The following is an 18777-nucleotide window of genomic DNA, read 5'->3' on the forward strand; positions in this document are numbered from 1 at the left end:
CAACACACTGACTACTGATACAAAATGTCCTTGTGAGGAATCACATTAAACCCAATTAATGTATCTACAAACCTAATCCCATCAAAATAAGTTTTTGTGAAAATGACATGAAACAAATTGTACAGTAAAACTAGCTGCTATGGATTACTCAGTGCTGAGTGCAAGCTGTGATGGTCTATGGGTACATTGCTTACATGACTACACACAAAAAGGTGTCGGTGAATGGAAAATGTGCATAATACCATAATAGGGAAAGCAATTCAAAACATTGCAAACTGTAAAGCTTATTGAAAATAAAATAAAGGCATAAAAGCAATAGCAGTATTGCCATATCGCTTCATTATCTATTTGAATGCGCCGGTATTTTATCTACATGCATTAATCTGCTAACAGCTTACTTATTCTACTTAGCAAGTTTTTTGTTGTGTTGTGTTACAAAGCATGCAAGTGCGCAACTTCACATAATGCATAGTACTTGTTACCAGGACCCAATTTCATGAATCTGTCATCAAGCAATGACAAGCATACAAAGTTGGAAACTAAAATATCCCTTTCCAAAACACTGGCCCCACGTGTACCAACTGAGAGACTTGTGTCCTTCTTTTTCAGTTGCACTTTGTGTTGCATTACAAACCATCAATGCAAAACTTCACATAATACATGTTCTGTAATGGTTACCAGGTTCCAATTTCATTAAAGGAACATGTTGCCTTGGATCGGACGAGTTGGTCTATAAAAAGCGTCTGTAACCGTTTTTTATAAAATGCATATGGTTGGAAAGAAGCTTAAAAGTAGAATACAATGATGATCCACACAAGTTTGCCTCCAAATTGGGTGGTTTTCCTTTTACTGTGCAAACTATTCACGGTCGGCCATTTATGGAGTCAAAAATTTACTCCCATAAGTGGCCAATCTTGTTAGTTGACGAGGTTTAAGGAAAACCGTGCAATTTCAACAAGCTACCAACTAGCAGAGTTGTTCCTTCTTTTTTGTTGCACTTTTGAATCAAGCCCCTTGCTTTCTTTGTCTCTTACTGCTGTTTTTATGTCCTCATCAAAAAATTAGCATTTTAAAATAAACCCACCACCAGTAAATACTCTACCTGCTGAAAATTACACTCATAACAACAAACACAAACACAAGTTTTGGTCAGTTAAAGATGAGATTTAAGTATCATGCAGTAAAGGATATGTTGTCCAGTCTGTTCAATCTTGTTTCCTCAGCTTTTTTTTTTAAAGAAGAAATTTAGAACTTTCACCGATACTTGATTCTTAAAGATATATAAACACACTCATGATCATCATGTGCGATTACTATAGAGTGACACAAGTAGGATACCACTACACACTTTACTTTATCAAGTAATAAACCACAAGGCCGGCTGGGTAACTTTTGATTCATTTTGAGTTGAACGTTTCATTTTAAGCTGACATTAGATTAACGTGTTGTTGCATTTAACTTCTCGGCTAAAATGAACTTGTTCCCTTTATTCCCTCAAATTCTTTTCAAACCGTAAATTTTAATTATATTCATTGTAAATATCTTGAGTATTTATTTCTATGGTTTATATCTTACTCTTCTATTAATAAGCGCTTTTAGTTGTGAGTATTAGAGTTATTAATAAAATGTTTTGCTCGTTATGATCCCCCAAAGGGGCTGTTCCACACATAACTGTTTTTGAATCTTCAACAAATCTCATCAAATATGCTGGGATGAAACTAAAATAGACAATGAGAAGAGGGTGTGGAACAGTTTTAACTTGCGAGGGCCACGCTGATCTATTGCTCATATGGTGGTGGCTTGCTATCAGGAGACTGGATAGCATCACTGTAGGTTGGCAGCTTGGGGAGCAGAGCCTTGAAACGGAAGACAAAGAATGAGAGTTTGTTTGTTTGTTAAGATGATCTCCCTGCCAAGGTAACTCAGCAAACTCCCACAATACGCCTCTTTAATATTTATGCATGAGGTACGTCACAATGCTAACTCAAAAAGAGGCGATGGGCACAGCCACTGCAAGTGATGGGGAACGGGCGCCCATAGCCTCATTTTGGGTTAGAACTATGGTGTCATGCATAAATATTAAGAGAGGCGTATGGGATATAAACGACAAGCTGGCAACAGCCAATCTCTCTCATTTAACGTCTATGATTATGAATGGCACAAAGTAATTGTGATTTCAGTAACTAGAAGACAATATTTATTCTGGTCATTGTGAAATCAGCGGTTAGCTGGGAGATTCGAGCCCACAACCTTGTGACTGCATTGCAAGCCCTTCAGTCTAACCACTTGACCACGGTGACAATGAGAGCCTTGACGCACGAGGCAACTTTGACAGGCAACTTGGAGGCAACCTACTGCAGTCAGTGCTACAGCAACACTTTGGTAGCCCACTAGTAATTTTTTCTAAACAATGTCTTATCTGATCCACAAGAATATGTGAACACTAAAATATGAATGGATTCTCTTCTTGGAGATCGCCTGGAACTGGTTGGTTGCCTGTAAATTGCTTTGTGTGACATGGACCCAAGACAGTCATCCAGGGATGAGAAAATTCAGGCTTTCATCCAACCAAACCCAGACTTTTTTCAGTCTACCCAGTAAACAGAAATTGCTGTAGTTTTCTCGTAATAAAATCAGTCATGCTCTTTGATCTACTTCAGGGCTCAACTTTTAGACTGGACCACAGGCCCGAGGCCAGTGATTTTTGGTTTTGGGGCCTGTCATGTCATCACTGGACAAGTCCGGTGGTCTTGGTTTTTTCAATTGAATACTAAAGCCACACTCAGTAACATTTTAAAACAAAAAACAAGTATTTGTTCAAATGATGACACAATACCTTGCAGGTTATTACTACTAAATAGTGGACACTATTGGTAATTGTCAAAGACCAGTCTTCTTACTTGGTGTATCTTTAATATGCATAAAATAACAAAACTGTGAAAATTTTAGCTCAATCGGTCGTCGAATTTGCGAGATAATAATGAAAGAAAAAACACCCTCGTCACACAAAGTTGTGTGCTTTCTGATGCTTGATTTCGAGACCTCAAATTCTAAACTTGAGGTCTCGAAATCAAATTCGTAGAAAATTACTTCTTTCTCGAAAACTACGTCACTTCAGAGGGAGCTGTTTCTCACAATGTTTTATACCATCAACCTCTCCACATTACTCGTAATCAAGAAAGGTTTTATGATGATAATTATTTTGAGTAAATACCAATAGTGTCCACTGCCTTTAAAGCGTCTTGAGCATCACTGAGTGATGAATATGAGCGCCATATCAAAGCTACTATTATTATACAAGGAACCTGACCAGGTGGGTGGCAACATGATTAAGACTTTGCTTACCTCAGCATCCATGGCATAATTGCCAGATTGGGCATTGTCTCCCATCTCACGGGCTGCGATGTACTTGTAGCATGACCACACACAGGCAATGCAGTAGGCCTGACAAAGACAAAGTATGTTATTTGCAACTAAAGACTATAAGAGTACACTGTGAACCAGTGGTTGACAACTTAACGCTTTGATCACTATGCTCTGAGAAATCTTCAGGAGAATTCTGGATTCTGTTGCTAGATGCTACCTAGAGATAAAGTGATAGTTGGGCTTGGCTCAAAATTATAATAATACAAATAATAATTCCAGCTCTTCAATAGCAACAAATTATCATTGCGCTTTACACACAAAGAAAACAAACCACAAAAGCAATTAATATGACACACTAGAATAAAAAGATTTTGAGGTTGCATTTGAAATTATCAACTGTTGGTGAGGATCTAATGGTCTGGCCCGACACACTGAACGATCCATCGCCTAAATTAGTGCTTGAAGGCAGGAACGTGAACAGGATATGCTGGGCTTAGCTCGGTAACCCCGTGTCTGCTAAACCTAAACTGAAGCCCACTGTGAGTGGGTAAGGAGAGACGTTTACCTTGACTACCATGATCATCATGAAGATGACCAGGGCAACGATGACAAACCACTGGTTGTCCAGATCCATCTTGTTGATGGGCAGCTTCTCCTTCCAGTGCATGAACTCCTGGTTGTACGGGAACTTGCCCTAAGAAAACAATCAAAGAAAGAAATGTAGAACCCAATTTATTTTTACAATTTTGGGAACGAACACGAAAGAGGGGTGATTCTTGCATTTACTGTTATATTTGTTAACGTGTAACCATTTCTGAAACGGTAGGTTACACATGTAATCGTCAAGTTCTGAAACAGTCGGCTACACATGTAACCGTCCGTTCAAGAATTTTGTTTAACGACCCTCTAGTGATCAATGTAACTTGCATTTGTTATCGCACGTAAAGTAATAAAGACAACACGCCTGTAAATTTAAAATAATATGCCTGTTTGCGTGGCACAGGATCATGCATTGTGTACTGTGTGATTGCAATTTGTTTAGCATAGCGCCACAACATCTTTAAAAATAAATTACGTTTTGTACAAACAGTAAAAATGTAAACGTTTAACCGGATGATCGGCCGATTTTCTGTGTAACTGTCACAGGCTTAACTACAAAGGATCAAAGCCCAATTTCGTAAAGCATGCGAGCATAAAAACTTGCTAAGCAAATGCAAATGTTGCTCAACAGAAACTGGTTACAACTTACCAGCCCAAAATCCAAAAAGTTTGCAACCAGTGCCCTATTTGCTTAGAAATTTGCTGAGCACTATTTTCTGCTTAAACAGCTTTATAAACTGTCTGAGAACTTCACAGGTGGGCGGGGTTAAAATGACTTACACTGTCTTCGTAGTCAAATTCTGGGTAGTATGACATTAGGCCGATAGCTGTCAGGCATGTGATGAAGAAATCAAACAGCTGCAGGCAGAAGAACGGCAGCAGGTAACTTGACTGGTGCTGTTGGGGGAAGAAAATACATAAAACAAGGGTGAGTGTGAGACATCACTGGCAAAAAAGTCTGAAACTGGAATCCACATGTAAATTTGTATTGGAACTTTGCAAAGGGCACCACAGCAAAAGCACAGAGCAACATGCCAAAGTGATGTTGGTTATTTCGAGGCCTGTATTAGTTAGTAAGTAAGTTTTAACAACCCTGCCTCTAGCTACTGGGCAACCTCGGTAGTCTAGTTGGTAAGACACAGCTCTAGAATTGCAAGGGTCGTGGGTTCGAATCCCACCCGAGTAACATGCCTGTGATATTTTTTCACAGGACTCGGGAAAGTACTGAGTATACAGGCCAATTAACACACATCGATGTATGGGTAAAAAACAAAATTAATATTCTTTATCCCCGATGCAAATTCAACATCTCTTATATCGTTGCGGTATCCGCTGCCAAAACATAGGACTCGAACTGCCTCTAGCTACCGGGAAACCTCGGTAGTCTAGTTGGTAAGACACTGCTCTAGAATTGCAAGGGTCGTGGGTTCGAATCCGAGTAACATGTCTGTGATATTTTTTTCACAGGACTCGGGAAAGTACTGAGTATACAGTGCTAACACACACCGGTGTATGGGTAAAACAAATTAATAACCCTGACCAACTTGAACACTTTTAACAGACACAGTCAGAGAGACACACTGTATTCCCTGTCGGCAATCTCTATAACAGCAGTTAAAAGAAACTCTAAGATACCAGAGGAAAATTCCTTTTAGAATAGAATAGACAGACCAATAAACTTTGAACAGTCTTAGTTAGAGGTCAGGTAAAATGATTATGAAACACTTGAAGCGTGTGGTGCACACGATGAGCAATGAGCAAACCTTCTTTTGACCTATAGCGCGAGGGTGTCATAACTCAAATGACATCACATGCATTAAGACATATTGAAAGCTCCTGTTATGAACTTACCTGTGCAACTCCCTTAATCATCATGCTTGTGATCAGAAAGTAGCAACATATGATGACCAGTCCAACACAGTAATCAGCTGTTGAACAAAAATAACAATAAATAGGGGGTAAAAGAGCAAGGAAGCACCATAATATTGGAGTGAGATACCCTGTCTAGGACAGACAAGGCCAATGTACGAATCCTACATCTGAGAGACGGAGGGTGTCAAAGTGTTTCCTATTTGTGGAACTTTGTAAATTGTTTAAGTTTTTGGTCGCGTGGAATTCTTTAGTCTTTTCAGTTCGCGGATAGTTGGTCAAGCAGCCCATGGTCTGTTTTAAGTTGTGTTGTGTCACGCGTAGTAAAAGTTTGTTTATTTATTGTTTTGGGGTCGAGGTTCAGAGAACTCCTTATGTGGTCATGATATTTGGTTCGGGTATTGTGAATGGGCACATTATGAACATGGTATGTGGAATGTAGGTGTGGCAATAGTGGGAAGGTTTCGTGGGTAGGGATATAGTGAATGTAGAGTAGTATGGACGATGACTCCGACCGAGCAGGGTCGCATGCAACGGGAGGAGATTGAGAGAGTGAGTGAGAGTGGGTCGACTGTAACCACCCGGTGAGTGGGTTCAGCCCTCGCAGGTTCAGCCCTCGCAGGTTATAGGGCAGACTCCACCGTATTAAGATTTTCCGTGAGACAGAAAGTCCGCGGCGAAATATTGTAATTTTGGAAAGTCTTTAGTGACTGATTTCCACCGGTGCCCACAGCCTGGAACCGTGCCCTCCTACACCGATAATATGTCCCTCAGACATATCTACCCACATGCATCATGCTGGTCCTCAATTGACAAACTGGTGGACGTGCTGTCCTCAGTCTTGACAGTGCCCTTGATGATCATAGATGCAATAAGCAGCATAGCACATACTTGCCCAACCTGTTAATTTAAAGAAAAAGTACATATTTTTGTTCAAATGAAAATCAACGATAGGTAAATATAACATGGCATTTGTAATGTGCCAAAACAACATAAAGAGACAAGGGTTGACTGTAGTGCCTAGTTGACTGACTTTTTACAAAGGGGCACAAGAATTTTTAAACAGCAGTACAATGTGTCAAAATCATGAAAAAATTTAATAAAAATAAAATCACTACTAGGGTGGTCTTGACAACACTGCTTGCAACTTTAGTTCCTTTGGGCATTAGTGCACAATCGTTTTGCTGAGATGTTGCCTTTAATTTTCCCTTTTTAAAGGTACCATTTAAAGTGTTTATTTCAGAAGCTGTGTTTAGCTTGCCTGGAATTTGTACTATGAAGTAATCCTGAATTAAAGGGACACTGTTGGTAATTGTCAAAGACCAGTGTTCTCACCTAATGTATCTCAACATATGCATACAATAACAAACATGTGAAAATTTGAACTCAACTTGTCATCGGAGTTGGGAGAAAATGATGAAAGAAAAAACACCATTGTTGGATAAATTTGTGTGCTTTAAGATAGGAATAAAAGACTTCTAGCTAGAAGTCTTTTATTATTTTAGTGAGAAATCACCTCTTTCTCAAAAACTACGTTACTTCAGAGGGAGTCATCAGCTCTCCAATGCTAGGTACCAAGTCAGTTTTTAAGTTAATATTTATTTTGAGTAATTACCAAACGTGTACATTGTTTGTACCTTCCCTTAAAGCCATTGGACCCTTTCGGTAAACAGTATTGTCCAAGGCCCACACTTCGTGTATCACAACTTATATCAAATAACAAACCTGTGAAAATTAAGGCTCAATTGGTCATCAGAGTCGGGAGAAAATAACGGAATAACCCACCCTTGTATCTGTGCGTTTCGCCGTGTCATGACATGTGTTTAAAATAAATCTGTAATTCTTGCTATCGAGAATTGATATTGTTTTACTGTTTTCTCAAAAAGTAAAGCATTTCATCGAATAATATTTCAAGAGAAGTCTTCTGTAAACCCTGAAAGTTATTTGTAAATCTGTGAACTTTTTTTGTTTTCCTGTACCGAAAGGGTCCAATGGCTTTAAAGAACGAGGTACGAAGCCCAAAGTAACTTTGAACTTGAAGAACTTGCAAAATGTTTGAAGTGTCAAGTGTAGCGTAATCATAATGGTTCGAAGTGACCTGACACAACTATGTGTATGATGACGACAGCAGTAGCCCAGGGTCCTACTACTTGCCATCAACTTGCTTGGTGCCGTCAACTCGCCGCCAACTCCTCCAATATATATTATTTAAAATTCACAAAAGAGGCGTAGAACTGTAAAGTATTACATTAGCAAAAAGATCATTTTCTTAAGTTTTAGGTTAAACTTCAGGAGGTTTTACTACTTGTGTAGATTGATCGCCGACGTCTTGGGTCAAGACTAATCTATACCTGCCATCTGCGGTGTCGTGGTTGAGTCGAAGGCGAGTTTACATGGTTGACGGCACAAGTGAGTTGTTGGCAAGTTGACGGCTGGCTAGCTCCACGGTAGGACCAATATTTATTATTTAATGGATAACTTTCCGTATGGCGCCACCACTTTTTGACTCTTTTTTACAAAAAGGGATATATCAAGCAGGTAAATTAGATACTATATTATTTTATTTCGAATGAAAAAGTGGTGGCGCCATACGGAAACTTTTCCTATTTAATTTCAATGCTGTCATCACTTTTTCTTTTGTTAAGAAATAAATTGGTATCTAATTAGGCTAACTCTAAAACAAATGTCAAATGAGATATTCCTTCAGAACTATGTATGTTGTAACCATATAAAGTATTTCCCATGATGATGGCATGAATTTCATGAATGAATCTATCTGCTCATGAGTTTGAGTACACTCTGTGTAGAGTGTAGTGAACCCGAACCTACTCCATATATCTCTACTGTTGTGTTATCTTGTCTACTTTTTGTAGTAACATACTACTGCGGATCTACGTTCTAAATTCTATTCAAAATGATCGGGTCTACACTTTGTACTTACCATGTGCCATAACCCGATCAAAACCGAGCCAGTTCGTACGTGAAGACAAAAACAACATGTTGGATGCACTCCTCGTTGCCTTCCCATTTTGAGGTTCTTGTAAATTTAACTGTATATAACAAATCTATAATATGTAAGCAAAGTTCTCGTGGTTATACAGCGGGGAAAACAGTGGAGCAATCGGTCAAATTTAGACCGATTTAACCCCACAGAAAAACTCCATAACCCTCTCTCTCTCAGCCGAGCTCGATGAATGTATTATGCGGTTGTTATTATCTATCGTTTGCGCGTGCGCGCGCGTGTGTGTGGTGACGATTGTTTTTAGAAAGGTTGATGACGTGACTCTTCAATGGTGCCCATTTTCGAATCCCAATTGGTAATACAAAATGATAGATACCACACAATTATGAAAATGAAATTAATGTTAAAAAAGAAGTTTGTTGGGGAGCTGCAGCGATTTGCAGATCTTCCTTCATGCCAATGTTGAAAACTTAACGAATAGTCAAGTTGCCCGAGCTGGCATTTCCCATCTGGGCGCCATTTGTTTCAATTGGGTAGCAATCCGGGTTTTCCCAGAGCTGAGCTGAGCATCGACATCGCTTCGATGGCGAAATTTCTACTCCGCGATACAATTGTTTTATTATTTGTACGCCAGCTGTGACAATCGTAGCTCTTGATCACACATCCATAGACCCACTTTCTTGCACAACTTTTTGGAGAGGTTAATTGAACTAGCAAATATGTCTTTGGAAAACAGAAAATCAGCAAGTCTTTGCAATTACATGTATGGGGGGGGGGGGAGATCAGGCTGGGGCGGGTTGCAATTTTGAGGCACTTGTTTCGAAAATTTGGTTGAGTAACTTCACCCAACTGGTTGAGTGTAAACAACATTAACTCAATGAGTCTATATTTGGTAATATTGTGATAATTATTAAATGACATGTAGGGTCCTTTTAGTTGAAGAAGACTCTGACTTAGTATATTTGTTTCTAAAGAAAATAGTTTCGCATAATATTGACCAACAATGAAAGAAACGCCCCTCCTAATTACTTCTAGTGAAGAGCACATTCAATCCAATCCACCACTCCAATATCTAATCAGCAAACCGACCCGTTTAGGTTTTTTTAAATGAAGTACAAAAACGATAGAAATTTTCTAAAGAAAGCTTCACAGCAAATGTTACTTGCTTTTGGGCAAGATTTCATTATGTCCATGTACCTTGTCCATGTACCATGTACCTTTGCTTTGATTTAAAAACAAAAGGAACCTAGCAAGCCTTGAATTACACGCAGGCCACGGAGGTCATGGCCTCCGCTGCCCCTGGTCTCGGCCTTGGTGCCCCTTCACAATTTCCCCGTTGACTTGCTCCAATGGAAGTGCCCTTTGCAAAATGACAATGGCATTGCCCTTTTTTGTTACGAAATTCCAGGTCTGACCTAGTTAACAGGAATGTTTTTTCTTACAACAGTGATATTAATGAAACAATTTTCAGGACAAAGATTTTTCAAAAAAAGATTCATTAGATTACAGGACAAGACACTTGTGAATGGTTTGGATAATTTTGGAACAATGGTCAAAGACAGTCCCTGAAGAATAGGGTGAGGGGACAGGGGGGGGGGGTATGATAACCGGTAAATCCCACACAGAGCAAGAGTCAAAAGAGGTTTTAAGCGTGAAACAATACAGATTTATTACAATGTTATAAACACAGAGCTTTTAGGCCCTACATCTGCTTTATAAATTGTAACGGTACCATTGTTTCCAATTGATGTTTTTACAAGGTCAACTGTCAGAAATTCCTTATCCAGCCGCTCTCACTTTTCAGTTTAAAAACATTCTTTACTTAAGTAAAGTATTACCTTGTATTCTAAAATACCTAAATAATAAATAATTAATATACACATCCACTTTGTTTGTCTATGAATCTACACATTATTTTCATAAATATTGATGCTTTGTTCAATCTTTTACACTCAATTCCAATAAAATTGTTCACACAAATACCAGGCAAGCTGCATTTATATGAACATTCAAATTAACAATATACAATCATTCTAGGCAGTTTCTGAACATCCAGAATTAAATAACTCAACAAGTTTCTAAAGTTTAGAGCATTGAATTCAAGTTCTGATTGTTTTGTCATTGGGATGTGGGTTCGAATCTCGGTCATGGCACATTTGTCCTCAATAATTAAACAATATACATGTACAATCATTCTACGCAGTTTCTGAAGATCCAGAATTAAATAACTCATAACAATTTCTAAAGTTTAGAGCATTTAATTCAAGTTCGGACAGTTTTGTCATCGGGATGTGGGTTCGAATCCTGGTCATGGCACATGTGTCCTCCAGCAAGACACTTAACCATAATTGCTTCTCTTCACCCAGGGGCATAAATGGGTCTACCTGTGAGGGTAGAGGTTGATATTGTGTTTGAAAAACCTATCTGCACTGCCTGACCTGTCTGCCCTGCCTGTATAATCCACAGGGAGCTGAGAAAGATTACAAGAATGATAATTGGTCAAACGACCAGGGCACTAGGCCTAATATATAAAGCACTTTGATATGTTATTGTAAAACGCGCTATAAAATAAACACGTTATTATTATTATAAAATGAGGGAGAAAACCATATAAAGCAATGATATTTTAATTTGGTTACAATATTCCCCCGAAAAGGCCTAGCACGACATTTTTGTACTAAGTGGCTACAACTGTTGCTAAGGGGAGGGGATGGTAAGGGCAGCCTATGCTTCATCGCACGATGACCCAGCGATTAGCATTAAGCTGCAACTTTGGAAAACAAAGAAAAAAGATAGAACTACAATAAATAAAGTAGAAGAAAACATTTGTCCTCATTCTTTGACTTCGCAGTAAAAAGGAAAACAGCTTAATGCTAAATGGTATGCACAATCTCTATATGTAACTCATTGACTTAAAAAAATAATAATGTCAGTCAAAAGTTTTAAACAGATATTGAGCTATGTGTACATCATTTCTGCCATTTCGGACATCTTTTTAGGAATATAAACCAAATTTTCAAAGTACCCAGCCAGATCGTCAGCCGTTGTATCATCAAATGAGATGTCGTGAGTGAATCGAGCTTGCTGAGAGCATGAAAACTCAGAGCGTGGAGGTGAAGACATGGCGCTACTACTGACGTTGGCAAGGTTCTGAGTCCAGCCCTGGAGCGGCGAGTCTGATTTCATGGTGCTAGATTTCACCACTGCTTTGGCATTATGCAAGGGTTTTTGTACAGCACCAGGAGTCCCAAGTTTACAGAGCCTCGTGTTGTCTCTGTATGTGGCAAAAGTGCGAGAGCCATGAAATGATTGGCTCCGGGCTTCTAATTTTGCTTTACGGTGTCGGGTCAGTCTTCGAGTGGGCTTTCCAGCAGTTGTGTTGTGCTTACTGGCTGTGGACTTACAGCTACACTCAAACTTCACAGGTGAACTGGTCTCGCTAGGTCTCTCGTGCGGTGGTAGGGTATCGGTTGTCTCTTCTTCGATGGTTGCGAGTGTCTTGAATGAGGCGACAGACTTGACTTTATTTGTAGCACCAAATATCTCCTTGTCTTTCCTGATGCAAATCTTTGTTAAGGGATTTCTGAGAGTGCTTGACTCAAAGCCAATGTAAGGTCTATGACTGCATGTAGAGGCCTGCTCTTTTGAGTTGGTTTCCTTCTCCTGCTGATCAGAGTTGGTCTTGATTGTTTCAGCACTGGCTGGGTTCTCCTTCTTGCTTTCTACAGTCTTCTCAACGCACAGACAGGTTGATGAGGAGCACTTTCCCTTATCCACAGCACACGGGAGCTCACCAAATGTAGCAGTCAATGCACAGCTTGTGGAATAAGGCTCTACCCTGTGTTTAGTGCTGCGGAGGCTGCTCTTTCTAAGACCAGTTTTCCTTGCTTTGGTTTCTCTGTCAATCGGATACTCTGTGTGTGGCACCAGCAGGCTGGTAGATCCCACAGAAGACCTATAAAAAGGTTAATAAAAAATGTCAACAATTTAACTGATTGTTTGTCAATGTAGGCCATGTTTCAAGAGCGGCAAGTAGGTTCTTATTTGAAGGTAAACATTTTTCTGAAAACGGTGGGTTTGATGTTGAATCCCTGTCATGATACTTGTGCCCTGGAGCAATACACTTAAACCAGAGTTGCTTTGTTGGGAAGGTAGTGCATTCTGCTCTATCAGCCTGGTTCCTAGTGAATGATACCCATGCCTTTACCCTTCCATGTACATAGTGTGAAAAGGCTAACCCTGTTTCAGCCCCAGGAGTAGGTGTGTCCCTGGTTACAGATGATCTGGGACGACAGCCTCACCTTGAAGTGGCCGTTCTGCCTTGTGAGTTGGGCGATAATACGAAGAAAAACAAATAAATAAATAAATATTGTAGCTGACCAAAATAAAACAAAACAGACTACAACACCAGTAATAAATAGCTGGGTAAGGATGACTCACCAAGCTGGGTCTACTCGTAGCTTCTTGAACATCACCTGAAGACGATCTTCCTCCGCTTCTTCAGCCATCTTGTCTCAGGGTAGTGGGTGAAGAGTGGTGGTCTTCTATGCTAGTATTTGTTCTTATCCTTTGATCCAGATGATGATAGCCTAAAATTAACATCAACAAAAGCTGTTAAAATGCTGTTGTATTTTTATAAAAAAGGAGAAGTACTGCTTCCTACCCTCACTTTAATTAAATTTTACTCCCTGTTACCAAAGACATATTCTTGTACGTGTGGGCCTTAGAGGATACGGGGTACTTTTTTCAAAATGTCCACAGATTTACATTAAACTTACAGGGTTTGAAGATAATGCTAGTGGAAAGCTTCCCTTCAAGTAATACTAACTGAGGTTCTGTAGTTTTTGAAAAATAGGTAAAACAAATCACAAAATAATTTTCGTCTCACATGAGATGAAAATTATTTTAGCATGTAAAATCCGATTAACCAGTTATGGTGTTATACTATAGTCACTGGTTAATATGTTTTTACATGCTAAAACTGAGGCGAAAATTATTTGTTTTACTCATTTCTAAAAAACTACAACACCTCAGTAAGTAAAATTTCAAGGGAAGCTTTCCACTATCATAATCTTCAAACTGTGTAAGTTTAATCGGTGGGCATTGTGTTTTGTGTAAGGAACATAGACCCTTTAAGCGGAGCAACATTCCACACCATAGTGTTAGCCAGAGCCAGGAGTGTATGAGGTGTCTTTTGAACGCTTCGTTTTATGTCATTTACATGTAAATGTATTTGTACTTTTATCGAAGAATTTGGACACCTAGTTTTTAAGTTTCTACCCAGCAAATGTTGAAACCCTTTACCAAACCGGGGCTTAAACCTTGTTCATCACAAAACATCACAGCTTTCAATATAAAAAGCATCATAAAAAACATGTGGTTTAGTACTAAAAAGAATACAGTTTTGTGCTCCCAAATTTGAATCTGAGAAGCGTTTCTGCAGTAGCGTTCCTCAGATTGTGTATTCCTAAAAAAAGTATTTAAGGGATTTGGGCAGGCCTAGAATTTCGTTAGACTCTGCGAGAAGAATCAAAATTGATTCACGCTGAAATTTTGCGAGAGTCCATGAGTTTGAGGAATGGGTTGGATGGGTGATGTTGGCAAGTAAAAGCAGTTTGTGAATGCACATAACAATCTTGTACAAGCTTGTAAATGAACCTGGAAGTAGTTGGGTGTCAAGACACTTCGTACCATTGCCACTTCGTACCCTGGACATTAGGGTTACGGTTAGGGTTAGGTCTGTCGCCGAGTGTGCCCCTGTATTCTATAGTTACTCCCTTTGGCCTACCACGCAGTGTGAAAATCAAACTTTTTCAACTGGGTGCCGAGTTTGTATTTGTACATGTGCCGAGTTTGTGGGTGCCAAGGTTGCAGGTGACGAGTCTGCAAGGTGCCAAAGTGACCGGTACCCCTTCGTACCCCGCCAACAGAACGAAGTGTCCCGAACGAAGGTATGAAGTGGCACAGGTACAAAGTGTCCGACATCCACTAGTTGTAGGCCGATATAATAACTATATACTGTACCCCAGTACGACAATGGGTACAAAGTGACTTGGGTACGAAGTGACCGACATTATCAAATTTGTGAATTACGATGTCCACATGTCATGAAAGTAAATAATATTATTAATAATAAGGCCGACCACTTCTGCCAGAATCAGACAATTGGGGTACGAAGTGACTCGGGTACGAAATGACTTGGGTACAACAATTTAGGTACGAAGTGACTTGGGTACAAACATGACGAAGTGACTTGGGTACGAAGGGTACGAACCCGAAGTGACTGACATCGGGTTCACACTGGGCACTGTGCGATGTGACTGGTTATTTATGTCCTGACCTAACTTGAGTCTTGAGTAATTTAATCCCTAAACAGCTCACGTAGGAAGCTAAGCTGGGATGGTGCGTTGGTGGCATCATTGGTCGACGGTGCAAGGTGCGAAGAGAACAAATAAATAAAAAAGAAACGAGAAGGTTGTGCACTATTTACATTGTGCAAGACTGGGTTTACAGCATCCTAGAGCCAGCCAGAGGTCGTAGGACTCTAATTGCTGACAGGGCAACCTGTTGGAATGCTGAGATGGATGGCGCATACACTGCTGTAGAGGGTAGATGATTCCAGATCCGAACTGTTCTTGGGTAGAATGAAAATTTGTATTGGTCATTAGAGGCATCTGGTATAGTATATTTGAGAGTGTGATCCTGTCTGCGATGTATGTAGCTGGCTTGATAGATGGTGGCATTTGGATGTTGACGAGACCATGGTGTATTTTAAAGAACATGGTGGACTGTGCAAGGAGGCGTCTACCATAAAGGGTTTCCCATACCAGGCTGTTAATGAGCACTGTGACCGAGGTTGTTCTTCGATAATCGTTATAGATGAAGCGTGCTGCTGACCTCTGTGTTTGCTTAAGCCATTTTTGACCATCTATTGTGTGTGGACTCCACACTTCTGAGGCGTATTCCATTTGCAGACAAACTAAGGTTTTGTAGGCTGTTGTTTTGACAGTTTGAGTGCAGTGAGTGAGGGTTCTGCGAAGAAGACCAAGAGTGCCGCTGACTTTACTGATTATTTTCTGGTGGTGGATGTTCCAGCAGAGATCACGTGTCACTGTGACTCCCAAGTAATCGTGCTGGTCTACTGATGCGAGTGTTGTTCCAAGGATATTGTATTGGAAGAGGCTGGGCTTGCGCTTTTTAGTGATAGTTAGTGAAGCACATTTGTTGATATTAAAGTGCATCAACCATTTTGCAGATCACTCAGTGAGAGTTGCTATGTCGCACTGGAGCTTGCAGTGATCTTCCTGGCAATGTATTTCACGATAGATGACACTGTCGCCAGCAAAAAGCCTCAAACTGGATTGCACTTGGTCCTGGATATCGTTGATGTGTATGAGAAACAGGGCTGGCCCCAGAACCGAACCTTGGCGTACCCTAGCCCCATAAATCGGTCCAATCCACTCCGTATCCCCAGCACGCACCACTGATATAAAAATCTTTCGCTTCCTTGAAAAAACAATCTGCATCATGAAACTTACCGATCTAATGCTTCAGAAGTTGCACATAGCCCTACCCCTACACTTGGAATTGGACAAACGTGTAGAACTCTCTGCACACGTTCGTCCTAGAAAGAAAAAAATACCCAAATCCATGCTTTGTGTACAAACATGTGGACACGCGTCTGGGAACTACAAAGAATAATTCCCAGACGCGTGTCCATAAATGTTTGGACACCAAGCGCGGATTGGGTATATTTTCTTTCCAGGACAAACGTGTGCATTGTGCAGATGATTCTACACAATTGTCCTGGGAAAAAAATACGCACACGGTCGGGGACAATCGGCATTAGTAGTGTAGCTGTAAAAAAAAGAGAGGAAGTTGAAAAAATTCACACTCAAAATTCATTTGACTTTTACTCAAAACCTGTGATTGTGATTGTGATACCTATTTGAACAAGTCTAAGTGTAGGGCTATCTGCAACTTCTGAAGCATTAGATCAGTAAGTTTCATGATGCAGATCATTTTTTCAAGGAAGCGAAAGATTTTTATATCAGTGACAGTGGTGCTGGGGCAAAGGATACGGAGTGGATTGGACCGATTTACACGATATGGGGCTAGGCGTACATGTACACCCCTGAATCCCCTGATGTTACCTTACCCCAAGACGAAGAGGTGCCATTTATTGACACAACCTGTTCTCGATCTCTCATGAACGCACTTATCCTGATCCAGTTTGCCGTGTCCCCTCTGTACCGTAGAATTGGAGCTTCAGCTTGGCTGACAGGCGATGGTGAAGCACATGCTAAAGCCTACCTAGGATTAGGAATATCACATCAGTTTGAGCCCCAAAAATAACTCTTATGTACCAATAAATGCCAATTAAATGCACACATAAAACCCACAAAGTATCAGCACCGGTACATCACATCTTTAAACGAAATATTGAGTAGCTAAACTGATTCTAAAGTTTCCTAATTGCATAATAATTACTTACTATTTCATGAAGAAAACAACCCCATCACGTTGGCGTGACGCCATTTTTGTTGTAGTAACATCAGTACGCAGGCGCAAACTGACGTAATTTTGTTGACTCATGATGTGTGTGGGTTCCTTACAACCACGCTTGACAACACGCACAATATTGAAGTTATTGATAGGGTCAACAGACTAAACAATTATAATAGATACAGGTTTGCTTGCGGTGATTATCATTACTGTATTATTTTAAAATTACATCACTCATTAAATTTATGTGGCTGGTTGTTTAGAGATGTTTTGTATTAAGTTCCCCCCATGGAATTAATTTTGTATGATACAGCCAAATAATGACAAAATAAGTGGAATGTAATTTATGTGGCTGGTTGTTTAGAGGTGTTTTGTATTAGGTCCCCCCCATTAAACTAATATTTTATGATACAGCCAAATAATGACAAAATAAGTGGGACATTATGCCACTATAAGCACGCAATGATGATGCACGCTAACCGCAGACACTATAGCAAGCTTCCGTAAACAATGTGACGTCATAGACGCTTGACCAATTAGAACGCAATATGCTAATGAGCGGACGCTTATTGCCAGCGGACAGTTTTTGTCATGACACCTGTATATATTTTTAAGACTCACAAACCAAAGTGAATTTCACATATTATGTATATTGTGTGACAACAAAACGGACTATTGACTATAAATTGTCATAATAACTCAAGGATGCAGTAGGCTTTATGAGCCCCGCCGGCAAATTTATAATTTATATTCAGTGCCCATTCTCCGTCTACGTCTCCTTTGGGGCGGAACACAATTGCGCAAGTAACTTGAATCAAACAGCTATTATAAAACCCATATCTTTTATTCATTTGTTTATTTATTTTTCTTCTCCATACATTTCTGTACTAAAACAAATTGAGGACTCGTCATAGATCGGCAAACAGTGCTTGGTGGGTTTCACAAAGAGTAAAAGGCAGTGGACACTATTGGTAATTGTCAAAGACTAGCCTTCACAGTTGGTGTATCTCAACATATGCATAAAATAACAAACCTGTGAAAATTTGAACTCAGTCGGTCATCGAACTTGCGAGATAGTAATGAAAGAAAAAACATCCTTGTCACACGAAGTACGCGCTGCACGCAGCTTGCCTAAGCCAGAGAACTGCTTGGTTAATTTATAAGCGTTAAGAAGACAATGTAAACACATTTTGGTAGCGTGCGCGCTAGCAGTTTGTAAGCGTGCGCGTAAAGCGCACGCGAACGCACAGTCCCATACGCACAACCAAAATGTGTGAACACTTAATTTAGCTGAAGTTAAACTTACAATAATGGTGAATTAGCAAGACATTATAAATAAAGAGATAGCATTTAAGTTGTCTCAACAACTCTATAATTAATTCTAAAACGCAAGGCAGTTTTCGCCACACTATGATTAGAAATTTGACAGTTAAAAGCTTTTATAGGTAACGAACTGTTAAATATTTTACAATTTT

The 18777-nt window shown here is 39.8% G+C and overlaps 2 protein-coding genes across 4 annotated transcripts; both read right to left on the reverse strand.

The window, feature by feature from the left end:
- Nucleotides 1–1003: 1003 nt before the first annotated feature.
- Nucleotides 1004–9037, reverse strand: LOC117304531 (lysosomal-associated transmembrane protein 4A-like). The gene is made up of 7 exons (XM_033789045.1): nt 8777–9037; nt 6624–6735; nt 5818–5894; nt 4747–4863; nt 3932–4060; nt 3346–3444; nt 1004–1856 (listed from the first exon to the last, which is right to left on the reverse strand). The coding sequence occupies exons 1-7, from the start codon at nt 8861–8863 to the stop codon at nt 1779–1781; spliced, it is 699 nt and encodes a 232-aa protein (XP_033644936.1). The 5' UTR covers nt 8864–9037; the 3' UTR covers nt 1004–1778.
- Nucleotides 9038–10440: 1403 nt separating this feature from the next.
- Nucleotides 10441–17351, reverse strand: LOC117304532 (oxidative stress-responsive serine-rich protein 1-like). Of its 3 annotated transcripts, XM_033789047.1 has the most exons (4): nt 17292–17326; nt 16956–17110; nt 13238–13386; nt 10441–12752 (listed from the first exon to the last, which is right to left on the reverse strand). In XM_033789047.1, exons 3-4 carry the CDS (start codon nt 13303–13305, stop codon nt 11756–11758), a joined length of 1065 nt encoding a protein of 354 aa, XP_033644938.1. In that variant the 5' UTR covers nt 13306–13386; nt 16956–17110; nt 17292–17326; the 3' UTR covers nt 10441–11755. The 3 variants fall into 3 exon arrangements, with proteins under 3 accessions (XP_033644938.1, XP_033644937.1, XP_033644939.1); XM_033789046.1 differs by lacking the exon at nt 16956–17110 and having other exon boundaries at nt 17292–17351; XM_033789048.1 differs by lacking the exons at nt 16956–17110; nt 17292–17326 and adding an exon at nt 16336–16411.
- Between the last annotated feature and the right edge of the window lie 1426 nt (nt 17352–18777).

Source organism: Asterias rubens, chromosome 21, assembly GCF_902459465.1.
Source record: "Asterias rubens chromosome 21, eAstRub1.3, whole genome shotgun sequence".
In the NCBI taxonomy this organism is placed as follows: domain Eukaryota; kingdom Metazoa; phylum Echinodermata; class Asteroidea; order Forcipulatida; family Asteriidae; genus Asterias; species Asterias rubens.